Below are 13,581 nucleotides of genomic sequence, written 5' to 3'. Positions count from 1 at the left end.
TTTCCGCGCCCGAGGTCCGGGATGGAATTAAATAAAGTACAGCGTAAATGGGCATGGGGCATGTCAAGCATGAATTGAGGCATTATTTTCATCAACTCGAGAGAGGAGTCCATCGTGATATCTTGGAGTGGAGTAGCTAACTAAGCGTCAGCGCTAACGCGAACTAAATACGAAAATCGGGTTCGATCCCATCCCCACAACCTCTCAGACCAACACCAATCATTTATATTCTTGGCCCTGTATCGTATCGACATCATCCCAAACCAAACTGAGGAATTGCCTAGCAGCGGGGACCAGGATGATCACTTGCTTGAGCCAAGTCAGCCTAACACGGCATAATCCCAGCCCTGCAGACTGCAGACTGCAAATTGCCCGCCGTATACGCCAAACCCCACAGGCCACAAGCCGATGAGAGATGCTGAGAACCCCCACTTCCGAAGCCCTGGACATGCTAATCCGAATGTTGCCTTAGTGTTGTCTTCATTGGCTTTCTGTTATCGCAAGCTCTAACAATAGCTCCGTCAAACTGTGTGAAAGAGCGTTGTTGCTCCTGCTGCTGCTCTCGCATCCTGATCGAAACCTCCAGAGCAGCGAGTGCAGAAAGGAAACTGAGAGGAAGGAAGAAAAATACAATGCACGGGCAAAGCAATCAGGTTCAGGAAAAGGGCGTTTTCCAATCTCTGGTGGTTCGAAGTGCGCTTGTGTTTGGCCTAATATCAGCATTGCTAGCTGTTCCGCTATGGAAACCGTTAATTACTGAACGACTTGGGTTGTTTGGGTCGCCCGGACTCGACAAGTATTCCCCAAACAACGATATGGGGATATGCCAACAAGGACCAAAACTTTCGCCAAAGAACGAAAACGTGGAACACTTTATTCGAGAAAAGGTTGAATCGCCGGAATATCATAAAGATATCATCCGCAAGCTTACAGGGATCATTCAGATCCCCTCTGAAAGCTATGACGACCTGGGCTTGATTGGCGAAGACAAACGCTGGGATGTATTCTACAAAATCGAGAGTTATATCAAAGCCAACTATCCCAACGTATTTAAGCATGTTCAGCTAGATCATGCCAATACTCACGGGTTGATCTTGACTTGGGAAGGCAGCGTTCCAGCGTCGGAAGCTAAGCCGATTCTTATGCTTGCTCATCAGGATGTGGTGCCTGTGCTTGCGGAAACAGTGAAGGATTGGACACATCCACCTTACGAAGGATATTACGATGGCGAAATTATATGGGGTCGAGGGTCCACCGATGACAAGGGGTATCTGATTTCCATTATCGAAAGCGTGGACTTGTTGATCAAGAGCGGATTCAAGCCGAAACGAACTGTGATCCTGGCGTTTGGATGCGATGAGGAAATCAGTGGTGAAAATTGCGGACGACCCATTTCGCACTTGTTGCACGAGCGATATGGCGACGATGGCATCTATATGATTATGGACGAAGGGTCAACTGGCGTGCAGAAGGAATTTGATCGATCGTTCGCCATGGTAAGCATGGCAGAAAAGGGGTACTTGGATGTGGCCATAAATGTCACATCCACTGGAGGACATTCTTCAAACCCACCGGACCACAATGTCATTGGTATCATGTCAGAGATCGTCACGGCAATCGAGAATAACCCCTTCTCAGGCAAAGTTACTACCGAGAACCCAGTGTTTGGCTTTTTGGAATGCGCAGCTATACATGCTCCCGAAGCCAGCTTCCCAATGGAGATTCGAAATAAACTTAGCAAAGTGGCACAAGGCGACTCCAGAGCTCAAAATCAGTTAGCCCAGGTGTTGGACAATATGCGATATTATTTCAGGACAAGTCAGTCGGTTGGGACAATTAACGGCGGTGTCAAAATCAATGCGATCCCTGAGCTCGTGTCAACAATGGTCAATCTACGTCTTGCTGTTGAGACTTCAATTGCCGAAATTGAAAAACATTACGAAAGCCTGATCAGACCAATTGCACGCAAACATGGAATGGTCTTCGAAGGCTTTCATTCGACCCGAGAGTCTCCAGATCCCCGGAAAATTAGCTTGAGAGGCATTGATGCGTTGGAACCAGCACCCGTTTCTCCCGTGGAGTCTGAAGCTTTCCGTATCCTCTCAGGTACTATCAGAAACACTCTTAAGCCGCTGGATAAAGACGAAGGCTACGATGACCTTGTCGTTACCCCTTATTTGATGGCAGCGAACACAGATACCAAGTTTTTTTGGTCCTTGACGAAGAACATTTATAGATTCACACCCATTAACTTGGTTCACAACCTCAACCGAGCGCATACCACCGATGAGTTTATCCGTGCGGCTGAATTTGTGCGAGAGCCGCTGTTTTTCGCTACTCTGATCTTGAATGCGGATGATGTGGTGGAACACTGAATACTTAACGAGAGATATGATAGAAACAAACAAAATAATAGATGGATTAGTCCGAGAATATAAAATATTAATGTAATGACTATATTTCATGTTTATGAGATCACCGCTTCACTGGGAGCTAATATTGATATATATACGTTGATTAGATTATATCTTCATCAATACAAGTCATATCGAGAATGGCGGTTTGAGTTACCTCGGAAGGTTGAAGTTGCTGACAACTTTAATACTCTAAAGTGTAAAAGTAGAGACAACGAATCTAGGAGATTAGGCAGCGCATGGACGAGCGAAAAGGATCTATATCTAAGTGTTGTCTATTTATTTGAGACATATTCAACATATCAGGGTATCAACCGACCGTTATAAATCCCCGTATCACACCCTATGTGCCAAAGAAGATATCTAGAGGTAAAAACAATATGACATTTCCAAAGAAAGCAGTATCAAGCCAGCCAACTAGATTCACATAACTATGCAACAGGCCTTCTCTAGTCTCCGCATGAAGCGAGGAACGACTGTATTCGCCACTTGCTGGATCTCGTCAGGTCGTTGATCATGTTGTTGCTGTTGTTGCTGATGAGGAGGCGCGTGATGGGGTTGGGTTGCGGGCAAATGCGCTGGGCCACCCATTAAATTGACGTAGATTCGTCCGGCGTTATCCTCTGTCGTATACTGCAGGCCTAAACTGCGAAAAACCTGCTCCACTCGAGGCTTGAGCTTTTGCACGTTGTTAACGGAGTGGTTACCCTTCCCGACAATCCTGTTTTCCCGCACACGATCGTTATTTATCGGGCTCTAGTCAAAAACGAAACGAAGAGGAATTTATCTTCCGCACAATCGCAGTTGATGCAGGGTGGCCAATTAATCCGTCGAATCCACATGCAAGAACACTTACACATGGAGATGCGTCTGGCCATGCCGCTGTGCATATTTTATCCTCTCTTCCAAAATATCCTCTGCCTCCTCCACAAACTGACCATGCAGATCAATGGTATCAGAAGAAACGCGGCCAGGCGCATTATTCTCCCTGAATATAAACTCAGAGGCCTGCTTGTTATATTCCTCCATCCTCCTGCCATGTGCTTTGCCCTGTTCAGAAAGTTCTTTTGCGAGTTGACCATCGCCATTCTCGTATGCCTGACGAGACTATGAAGCGGAATTTATGTTAGCCGGCCGATACGAGGCCTCTCCAGTTTTCGCGAATTGATATAAGACAGACGAACCCTCTCAAAGCAGGAGCCCCTTTGTGCAGCTTCACGTCGAGCAGCATCGCGCAAACGGTCGTACTCGGCCTCTACATCTTGGCTGTGATCGTGGTTAAAGGCTTGTTGCGCGCCCGCGAAGCGAAGCGCCGCGCAGCGCAGTTGAGAGTCAGTTCAGATGTTATGACAGTTATTTCGAACAGTGCGCAACATACCTCGGTTGCCTAGATATGACATTTCATGCGACATTTTAAGATAATTTGGGCCAAGTTTAGGTCTCCTTCCTTGCATCTCACTGAAAAGCTGGGGGGGAACCGATCGGCAAGCCGTGGATCGGACCGGAGCCGATCTAAATTGACCAATCACAGAGATGGCAACTTACACTACTAACTTTAAGCGACCCAACGTGGACGAGAGTCCAGATATTAATCAAGGAAAAGAGCTAGTTTTTTTATTTTTATTTATTTTTATTTTTATTTATTTTTATTTTTTATTTTTAATCAAAGCTATGAGGAACAAATATCCCGTTTGTGTAGGTAAATATGAGGGAGGGCCAACGTTGATGCGGGGTTCTAAAAATATAAATGAAGAATGAATGAGAAGTTACGACTTCGTAAATGTAGAAGAGGTTGAACTTGGTTGATTATTCTAGTGCTAGGGCCAGTGGAGAACCTCCAACAGTAAATTATGTCACTAATCCTTGCTAAATTTCGTATTTTTGTCCACGGACCATTGTCAGTTCTTTGCTCCAATAGCAACAGGAAAAATGGGAAGAGAGCATGGCGAAAATAAACCAGGGAAGGGTGTAGTCAGAAGTATGAGATGTGATTTATACGCCAAATATATAGGTGGAATATCCGAGCACTGAACTGAGACGAACAAGAAGGAGACCATTTCCATGAATAAAATAAATGAAAGCTAGTAAAATCTGAAGTATAATTCATTTTGAGGGTGATTTCCTGCGAGATTAGCATATCCCGTGCTCGCCCCCTGGTGAGGTTCATCGCACGAATAAATTTATGGAACAAATGAAAAAATTCACATATACTTGGCTTTAAACTCAGTAAGCAAGTTATGTAACCTCTCCTTTTCCCCTGGTCCTGCAAATATTGTATTTATCCCTTTCTTGCACATGTCGATTACCGTGGCATGGTCGAGCTTAAAGCTCTCGGCTGCAATAAGATATTCGTTTGACAAGGGGCTGCAGAAGAAGCCAACATCGTCGGTCTACCTTGTATTAGCTCGAAGAAACCGCAGAGGGGAAGGAAAAGAAGAACACCACCGGGAAGGCTATCCCGCGAGGTATACCTAGCTAGAACCCACTGAAAGAATAATCGGGCAGTCTCGATGTCTCCAGTAGCCAAAATGATGGTCCGGAAAACCTCCCTCAATCAATTTGCCATGAACGTTGCATGAGAGACAAAGCTCTAATCCGATCTTCCGACAGGCAATTTCATCTCTGATATCTTCGGGAACATGGATAACATGGCCCAGCCTATCGGGCTCGTAAGAGAGGAGTGTGTTGAGTTCATAAGGAGACGAGGAAAATGTCGTCTCGGCAAAGTGAAGAGTCAGTTTGAGACCATGGGCTTTCGCTTTCGAAAAGGCCTGTCTGAAAATAGAAACATCTCCTCGCATTGGGTTACCGCCAAGTTCCACCCCTACCACGCCTCGACTCTTGTATTTTATGGCCAAATCTATCGCTTCATAGGCATCTGAGGCGGATTTTGCTCTGTCCACGGATATGATAAGGTAGGTTGACATCTGGTCGCTGCGACATTCGTAGATGGTATCAAGCGTCGTTTCTATGTACTTTTCTTTTGTCATTCCATTCTCCAGGCTTTCTCGCGGAGTCGTGCGTAGTTCAAGATACCGAACCCCATCATTCTCGAAATCATTTAGGACGGATCTTGTTGAATATTTAATGCTTTCTAAATCGGTACAGAGCTGGTAGATCATGCTTGTGAATACTTGGAAGAACCTGTGTGCACCCCTTTAGTCTCTGTGATGCGCATAAATTGGCAAGCAATGCTTAAGAACAGGGACATGAAAAACAAGAACAGACGATAGGAACACCGTGTGAAAAGATTAATAGGATAGGCCCATCCAATTAGAGTCGTCAAACCGGGACCATTGCAAGGAATAATAGGGGCTAGATACCTACGTTTTGAGCGTGTAATCCACCTTTCCTGGAGGCATTGCAATGTAAGGATCTATTACATCCAAATCTGGGTTTTTTGCCTTCTTTTGCAGCCATATTTCTCGCAAGCATTCCCGGGAGATACTTCCAGTGAGATGGGCATGGAGCTGTTCGAGGTTGCATTAGAAAAATAGCGATTGAAATGTATATTAAATGGAAAACATGTAAAATGGCTTGGAAAGTGCAAAAAAATGCAGTTGTCAATGCTGGTCTGGGTGGAAGCCCAGCAGTTGATATCTCATATCTCCCTTGATGCATGGATAAATACTGCTGGAACAGACCAAATATGTTTCTCTAGCTAGAGGGGAAAGAATTAGATGAGCCAGAAATCAACATATTTAAATACCTCGATCTTGGGTAATGCCTTAGTAAAAGCCAAGTCTATCCGTTTCGATGACTCCATTTTTGAATCCAAGAACGTTGGATGGAACGTCCAGGTTTTCGCTAACAGCCTGAGCAGGAGAGGAAATTTAGAAATAGTATTCAAGGGCTATATAATAAATAAATAAATGTCCGCTTGGAGGCCACGTTTCTTATCAAGTGAGCAACAACAACCCCCGCATCCCGGTTGCAGGCTCACCTTCACGAAATGAATGAAACGAAATTTCCAAGGGTAAAAAGAACTGTTGCTCTGTCCGCCTTTCGTACGGGAGACTCACACCAGATGAATGCAGGCAAGGGCTCGTTATCCTAGGCCTTTTTTCTTCGTTTAGAGCGTACTTATCCTTCGTCGGACAAGTGTGAGCCGCTGTTACTCTCCTGTAACTATCAGAACACCGGATCTTCGTTTTTCGTATTTCGTTCTCAAAGGCTCGCTCTGTCCAAGTAGATCCACGCGTCAATTAGTAAGTAACGTACTCTCAGATTGCAAACCCCAGGAACATATCTTCAACCTCGGAGTCCGTTGAAACAGCCGCAGACCATCGGGCCGAATGCAATGGGGCAGACTGTGGCGCATGTCGAGTTAGCTTTTCATATGCATCCCACGTTTGTCGTGCAGAGGGAAGAAGAAGGCAAAAATGATTGTTTGTTTTAATGGTTTCATTTTCTGTCGCGTTTTCGTTTTACTAAATATCTCAACCAACAGCGTGTAGAGTAAATATGATTGCTTCCCGGTCATGTTCCATCTCAAGCGGCTCTATATTATATACTTCCAATTTGTGTATACTCACAGCCTCGTCGCTGGCTTAGGGGAACGAACGGCTTGAAATTCATTATTGTAAAAACAACTGCATCATGACCCGAATCGATGAACTTTGATATAACTAAGTTATCTTTCGAAGCAAAAACACTAGGAATGAACTATGGCAAACAATCACTCGACCTCCCGCTTTAGCCCTTATTGCTCAAATTGCCCTGAAATATACAATTTTCCAAGGCTGTGTTACGCATAACTCATGTCCTGATCCTCGTGGGCCGGGCCGATATCAAAGAAGAGCAATGATTTCCGGTGTCATACACGGAGTATTCGTCGCTTTCCATATCAATCCATATCAATAGAATAGAATAGTCGCTCCTGGATATCATGAACTAAAATTAAAAAAAAAAAAAAATTACTTCCACATCTCACCTCATCCTACCTCAATGGCTGATTTGATGGATAGTTTTGAGCGAGAGAAACCTTGGGGAAGCAACAATATCAGGCGGTCATGTCTTTGTTCACAGGCAGCTAAAATGCGAGTGGCCGGAGCAGGGCTTTTGATAGTCCAATGGGGGCTTGGAAACACAATACCGCTCCCGTAAATGTGAATTGCCTCACTTTGCCGGGCCATCTTGGAAGAGTGCATCAATTGATACGTGGTCTCAAATCTATTCAATCCTCATCAATAAATAGCTTTATTAGGCAATAGAGGATAAGCCAAGAATTTTTGACTGGATATGAACACATGAATTGGAGGAGGAGCGTTATGCATTGTTATAACAGCAAAGAGAAAGGTTTGAACAACAAGTTAGCACACTCAAATGAATACAATGCCTGCTCAATAATCCTGCTATCATGATTAGTTATATAGAAAACTAACGAAATTAGAGCGACCACATGGCCAACTAAAACTTCGATGGTTGATAGGATATGTATGCCGACGAAAAAGGGGAAAGGGAATAGCTCAGGATTTCCCTATAATATAAGCAAAGGCTGCCTTGAGGGTTAAGGCAGCCAAGGAATCAAAGGTTATATAAAATGATCATGAGTTTTGTGCTCTTCCATTCGAATGGCATCAGCCCAGGTAGAGACAGCTTTTGTTGATTTCCGAGGAATGTAGACATAGAGAATCACAATGAAGTTAAAACATAAATCCCCAAAGGAAGTGCAAACGCACATTAGGCTTTTTTATGTGAGCTGATATTGCAATCCATCAAGTAAGCTTGTAATAAAGTTGCCCAGGATGCGTGCGGTAACTATTGCGCAAGTAGAGCCATGGTGTAATTGGAGGCAGACTTGTGTAAAATGATGCATCGATACCATACGCCCCACATATATATCAGCTGTATTCGCGATATTTGCGAAGACAGTCCGCACAAGTGAATCGACTTGATGGGGGCCTGATATCATAGCTTCCTCACCCGGCATACATCCGTTCACGAGAAATCGGGCTTAAGGGCCCTCGCAGGTTCGTTGATCTGCCTCTCATACAAATTTAGGGATATCTGCAGGGTGGTTGCCAAGTACATACAGAAGCACAAGGCGACGGGTTGGGGGCCAATTGGTTCCACGAATGAGCGACTTCCGGTGGAGCGACGTGGCCGTGGAACATTCGACGACCTCCAGCAGTATTCTTGGGGTCTCCCCAATTGACGTTGACGTGTCTCCTTTTGAAGATATTGCATATTGAGAATATCTAGTTCTGGAGATGTTGCAAAAGTGACAACGAAGAGGTGCATTGCGGAGGAAGTTAACCTCAAAATGGACAGGCTCAACGCTACCAGGCCAACAGAATCACGCTTAACCGAAGGGAGGCGGGCTTCAGCAAACCGTTCGATATCATTGTCATTGGGAGGGTAGAACAGCCATTTTGTACCAAGCTTCGGAAAGGGGTGGTTGTGCGATTAACCTAGTAGTAACAACACACTTGGGTTTGAGTTCGCAATATGCAACCAGCAACCAACAGTATTCACGACAGCCGACCCGACAAGAACATCCATGCAGACGGTTGCCCTGAGCGAGGAGGACGGAGTCAACTGCTTTATAAGGCAGCTGAAGAACCTGCTGAGCAGGCTTCGAGTCTCACTGCTTCATATGAGGCCCAGTTGGGAGGAAAAAAGCACTTGTTGTTTGATATCCATCTTCCTCATTGGGGATCCCGTGGTCGAGCCCTAACGTTTCCGTTTTGAGCAAAAGCCGAATCACGGGGCTCAGAGATCCCGTGACCGCGATAACGCTGCCTTCCAAGTAAGGCTGCGAGGTGTCTGCAGAATATAGACTACATGCGCCACAAATACTCCGCGATCCGAGAGCTCCCTATTAATATTGCTGCCTCAGGAGCCGGCAGCAATCGCAAAAATACGAATAACACCAACGGATTGGCTCACGTCGTGTGCTTGTGGCGCGGATTATCCCTGCTGGGCTCCAGGCGTCTACGATTAGTTATTGGTGAGTCATTCCTACACATATCTCCACATTCCTTGGTAGCCTGCGGCCACCCATTCTGGGTTGGAGGACAAGCCCTTTTGCGACTGGATGCTGTTTACGGGATGAATATATCCAGCTATTCAAGGCCACAGCCCGAGTCATGGCGCCGTTTGACTGATATAGTTAGGTAGTGTCAGAGACTCCTTGTCTGACAGGTGTTGCCACTATGGGAATCGTCCAATGAATGACTGGCCTGGCGCGGATATTCGGTAGTCCCCAATACATGACCATCGTTGAAGGGGGTATAATTGATTGCTTACTCCTAGCAGAGCCTCACGAATCGACATCCATACATATATAACTGGTGCTTCCCTCCTCCACGCCTTCTGGCGTTTGTACCTTATTTGCACTACTCTGTACATCAAATTTGACTGCTTGAATATTCCGCTATGGGTGATAAGATCGGATATCCAAGTCCCCAAAGAAGCGAAAGCCCAGAGATCACGACAGGTGTTCTCCTTCCTATGGAACCCAAAATGGCCCAAGAGGTATCGCCAGCCGTGGTTGATGGTTCTCGACCTAGATTAGCTGTAAGGCGGACGAGAGAACCACCCAAAACTGCTACTGGTCAGATATACTGTGACCATCCTGATTGCCGCAATCATATCCCCTACTTCAAGAGGCCTTGTGAGTGGAAGTATGTAACTCTTTTCTTTTTCTTTTCTATAGTCCCTATTCCTTTGAACATGCATGTACTAATTATTTTTTTTATCAGCAAGCACATGGATAAGCATGACCGTCCATACAAGTGCACGAACCCAGATTGTGGCAAGATGCTAGGGTTCACCTACTCAGGGGGCCTACTCCGCCATCAACGTGAAGTTCATAAAATGAACAGCAAGGGGGAGAAGTTGATGTGTCCCTTTCCAGACTGTAATCGTAGCTCTGGGAAAGGATTTACCAGACAGGAAAACCTCAAGGAACATCTGCGTCGCCTTCACAGAGGAGGAGACGGTCGATCTCCAGAAGATCCTGCTTCTCCAGAAGCACACGAGAACGGCACCGTGCTATCGCCCCTCCACCCTCCTAAAAGGAAACGCGGTAGTAGCAAATCTTACTCTTCCTCAGATGAAGGGCGTTCGAATCCTCCCGATCTCCGTGAAGAAATTACTCGACTTCGGCGGGAAGCTATGCAAAAAGACTCGAGGCTGGATGAACTGGAAAAAGAGCTGAGGCAGCTACGACAACTGATCCAGAACGGTTGAACGGTAGACGGAGTATATACGGATATAACGACGAAACAACAGAGCAGCGATATCTGCACAACCAAGAGCACCCGGCAAGATGAGTCGGCCCATTCTGAACCGTGGAAATTTAACTCAATATTTTATGAGGCGATGTCCCCATTTTGTTTCATTTTACTTTTTGTTTGAGCATAGTTTTGTTTTTGGCATATAGCGACAGGCTCAAATTTGTACTTTTCAACTTCCTCAGATTTCATATTTTTATACTATTTGGTTATGGGAGCATGGAATTTTCCTTATCCTTCTAAATTCCACCCAGAGCCCATCACGTTTCTTTACTTTCTCTGAGACTCTATGCTATCCATATACCCCCCTATCTACACTTTTTCTATCGCTGATCATACTCATTGCGTTACTCCACTTATCATTATACCCATTCCCCATTTTTCAAATCTAAGATCTACTTTGCATAAACATTAGAATGTTTCCCCCCTCCCCCCTCTCCCCCGGTCCGATTTCCTCAATTACACTTATCACTGCCCTCTTCCCGCTATTTAACGCATCATTTCTTCCTACGCGGCACTTCCTCTTGCCATCTAGCACCACGTCGCGTCCCCTCTAACGCCACCATTGTCTCCTCTCTTGGCATATACCATTACTATATAAATATTGATGATTACGGCATTCCTTAGTTTTTAATGTCATATAAACGTTAGCGTCTTAACCTCTTTACTTATCTATTGTGGCTGAGGCTTATCACTCATACACATAACGCACGAACTGACTGTCAGAAATATGTAATAATGTGAACCGAATCTCCATGAGCTTACTGTCCAGATAAGTGGCAGCATGTTGTGTATTCGAAGGGGGATCTAAAATCCTATAACCAGAAGAATATCAAAGCCACATACGGGCGAAAAGCAATTTTAATGTGCAAAGGAAGAACGCGTCAACGGAACCCCGCTTAGCTGATCAATGTTCCTGGTCTATCATCCATGTTATCCAGCACCAATGGAAGCCAGCTAAGCAACTGAATTGGGTCCAGTAGCCATTCATCTCTAAATCGTGTCAGGGACAGTTGTTGCACCCATGGAGCAGTACCCCATACTTCGTATGGATCCATGGCTTTCCCCTCGGAATGACGTTTTACCTATATTTTACACGCCTAAAGTCTGAAAATCCGCAATCGGCCTCCGGAGCAACTCTCCAACAAAAAAAAAAAAAAAAAAAAAAAAAAAAAAAAAAAAAAAAAACCCAGGCAGTTAGCACGGTTGATCGGCTCATTCGGTTTACGGCTGCATATAATCCGCGCCACGCCTAAAAGGAGCTCTAATGCACTAACTAGCTAGCGCTGTGGCTCCGCGAAGCATCATGTGATTCCAGAGTGTCACCATTTGTCAAAATCCCTCCACGCGCTGTCCGAACTCCTGAAGCCGTCAACGCAGAAAAGGCGCACCATCAATGAGTCGTCGTGTCGTGTCACCACTTTGTCGAGCTGAAACGGGTGATAATGCCGATCGTGGACGATATTTCCGGTGGCGTATTCCGTGACAGCTTCCTCGGCCTTCATAGGGCTGTGTTGAAAAACCGCACGCGAGATTGGGGGAGGTTGTTGACATGAGGATGTGGCGAGGGGGGAAATTTGTTTCGCGGATAGATAACTTGACAAATTTTGGGCGATGAGGCGAAAAGGACGCGTCGCTGCAGTGGCTTTTGTTTTACTCAGCGGAAGAACGGTTTTGCGTGGAAGATTTCTGACGACAACTGGACGAACACTTTATGAATTCTTGCTGCCTAGACAACTACACGCTGGAATTGCTGGGTCGTTCAGGATGTGTCAGATGAACTCTCCTCTTGGGTATGTGGATCTGGTGGATATTTCCAGAGCTAGATATATCTGCGTGATCTCAGTGAGAGCTGACCAAGGACCGCTCATTGGTGCCTGTGCTTCGCCCAGGGCTGGATTTTAATGGCCCCCGGGCTTCTTTGTGGCATCCCCAGATATCCAATATCGATATGGCCTCATCAATGAGGCGATAACTCTCCTCTAGATTCTGGGCAACCGAAAACGGAATCCGCCAGCATGAAACCTTCTTTTCCGGACTACTTTTCGAGAACGCTGCCTTGCATCCAAGTTGTTGGCCAGTGCTTTTCTGCCTAGGCTTTTTGGATAGCTTGGGTGAGGAGAGCTACGAGACAAGCTAAAATGCCGGTTGGCTTCATCGTGTTCTGGTGTGGGTGGCTACGAAGGCATCCATGTGCGGGGAGCAAGGCGCGAATCATATTGGAATCCTTTGGGTTTGACAAACTTTTTTCCGAGTATAGCCAGGCTACAAGTTCGAATGGACCTGGGTGGATCTTGGCGATAAATTTCTGTCTGGGCTGCCTCCCAATGGTGGTTGGGGAATGCAAGGTTACTCATGGACTGGACGGACTGGTGGTGGCCTGGGGGGTGTCAGAGCTCTCCTTTCGGACGACACACAGGGTTGTCTCGAAAGTTTAACGCGGCACGCTCGTCGGCCAGGGGGCTGTCAATTTTCAATTTCATTCAAGCTGCCATCTGAGGTCACCAGTCGGCAAAGGAGGGGGATTTTGAGGCACCCGAAGTCATTCTGTAGAATTTCTGACTGCCACGCGAAATCAACCGAGCATTCTATATTTTAAAATAAATATTGTTCATATCAAAAGATAACCACATTAAACTTGTATGAAATACTTTCAATGCTGCAAGGCTTTCTCAGGAGAAGGGTACAAGAAAAAATATATACACATATATATCGAGCTCACAATAGTTCATATTTTGTTGGTTGTTGTAGACAAAATCTGACTGCTGCTGAAAACATTGGACTACGATTTCACGAAGATTCGCCTCTTGCTTACAGTTTAATATCACGTGATATATCTAACACTTCCAAGGTTCCAAGGCATCGCGCTGCCTCGTGTAGACACAGCCATGCCACAGACAGAATTAATTTTACTGTTTTGTCTTCGT

The 13,581-nt window shown here is 45.5% G+C and overlaps 6 protein-coding genes across 7 annotated transcripts; 2 read left to right on the top strand and 4 right to left on the bottom strand.

Moving 5' to 3' along the window:
* Positions 1 to 632: 632 nt before the first annotated feature.
* On the top strand, positions 633 to 2,375 carry BDCG_02121 (carboxypeptidase yscS; the record flags this gene model as incomplete). Its single annotated transcript, XM_045417674.1, has 1 exon — positions 633 to 2,375. One exon carries the CDS (start codon positions 633 to 635, stop codon positions 2,373 to 2,375), a length of 1,743 nt encoding a protein of 580 aa, XP_045274419.1.
* A 51-nt stretch (positions 2,376 to 2,426) lies between these two features.
* On the bottom strand, positions 2,427 to 6,459 carry BDCG_16505 (adenosine deaminase). Its single transcript, XM_045425730.1, has 9 exons — positions 6,437 to 6,459; positions 6,124 to 6,229; positions 5,742 to 5,884; positions 4,901 to 5,558; positions 4,626 to 4,804; positions 3,793 to 3,872; positions 3,599 to 3,699; positions 3,271 to 3,521; positions 2,427 to 3,135 (listed from the first exon to the last, which is right to left on the bottom strand). Exons 2-9 carry the CDS (start codon positions 6,178 to 6,180, stop codon positions 2,838 to 2,840), a joined length of 1,767 nt encoding a protein of 588 aa, XP_045279920.1. The 5' UTR covers positions 6,181 to 6,229; positions 6,437 to 6,459; the 3' UTR covers positions 2,427 to 2,837.
* On the bottom strand, positions 6,242 to 7,549 carry BDCG_16504 (uncharacterized protein; the record flags this gene model as incomplete). Its single annotated transcript, XM_045425729.1, has 2 exons — positions 6,242 to 7,307; positions 7,358 to 7,549. 2 exons carry the CDS (start codon positions 7,547 to 7,549, stop codon positions 7,173 to 7,175), a joined length of 327 nt encoding a protein of 108 aa, XP_045279919.1. The 3' UTR covers positions 6,242 to 7,172.
* Positions 7,550 to 8,354: 805 nt separating this feature from the next.
* Positions 8,355 to 8,918, bottom strand: BDCG_02118 (uncharacterized protein; the record flags this gene model as incomplete). Its single annotated transcript, XM_045417673.1, has 2 exons — positions 8,355 to 8,798; positions 8,883 to 8,918. 2 exons carry the CDS (start codon positions 8,916 to 8,918, stop codon positions 8,355 to 8,357), a joined length of 480 nt encoding a protein of 159 aa, XP_045274418.1.
* BDCG_02117 lies at positions 8,846 to 11,825 on the top strand. 2 transcript variants are annotated; one of them, XM_045417672.1, is made up of 3 exons: positions 9,004 to 9,614; positions 9,675 to 10,042; positions 10,121 to 11,505. In XM_045417672.1, exons 2-3 carry the CDS (start codon positions 9,795 to 9,797, stop codon positions 10,608 to 10,610), a joined length of 738 nt encoding a protein of 245 aa, XP_045279918.1. In that variant the 5' UTR covers positions 9,004 to 9,614; positions 9,675 to 9,794; the 3' UTR covers positions 10,611 to 11,505. The 2 variants fall into 2 exon arrangements, with proteins under 2 accessions (XP_045274417.1, XP_045279918.1); XM_045417671.1 differs by having other exon boundaries at positions 8,846 to 10,042; positions 10,121 to 11,825.
* On the bottom strand, positions 11,455 to 12,159 carry BDCG_02116 (uncharacterized protein; the record flags this gene model as incomplete). The annotated part of the gene is made up of 2 exons (XM_045417670.1): positions 11,455 to 11,739; positions 12,046 to 12,159. 2 exons carry the CDS (start codon positions 12,157 to 12,159, stop codon positions 11,554 to 11,556), a joined length of 300 nt encoding a protein of 99 aa, XP_045274416.1. The 3' UTR covers positions 11,455 to 11,553.
* Between the last annotated feature and the right edge of the window lie 1,422 nt (positions 12,160 to 13,581).

This window comes from Blastomyces dermatitidis, assembly GCF_000003525.1.
Source record: "Blastomyces dermatitidis ER-3 genomic scaffold supercont1.2, whole genome shotgun sequence".
Taxonomy (NCBI): Eukaryota; Fungi; Ascomycota; class Eurotiomycetes; order Onygenales; family Ajellomycetaceae; genus Blastomyces; species Blastomyces dermatitidis.
The sequence above is the reverse complement of the archived record's forward strand: the minus strand, read 5'-3'. Positions and strand labels throughout refer to the sequence as shown.

Excerpts from the sequence above, each read along its gene's own strand:
- BDCG_16505 (XM_045425730.1), bottom strand. The coding sequence starts at position 6,180 with ATGGAGTCATCGAAACGGATAGACTTGGCTTTTACTAAGGCATTACCC. Across the intron at positions 3,700-3,792 it reads GTCATATCTAGGCAACCGAG|CCTTTAACCACGATCACAGC; the intron begins GTATGTTGCGCA and ends GCGCGCAACAAG. Across the intron at positions 3,136-3,270 it reads GGCCAGACGCATCTCCATGT|GATTGTCGGGAAGGGTAACC; the intron begins GTAAGTGTTCTT and ends GCGGGAAAACAG.
- BDCG_02117 (XM_045417671.1), top strand. The coding sequence starts at position 9,795 with ATGGGTGATAAGATCGGATATCCAAGTCCCCAAAGAAGCGAAAGCCCA. Across the intron at positions 10,043-10,120 it reads AAGAGGCCTTGTGAGTGGAA|CAAGCACATGGATAAGCATG; the intron begins GTATGTAACTCT and ends TTTTTTTATCAG.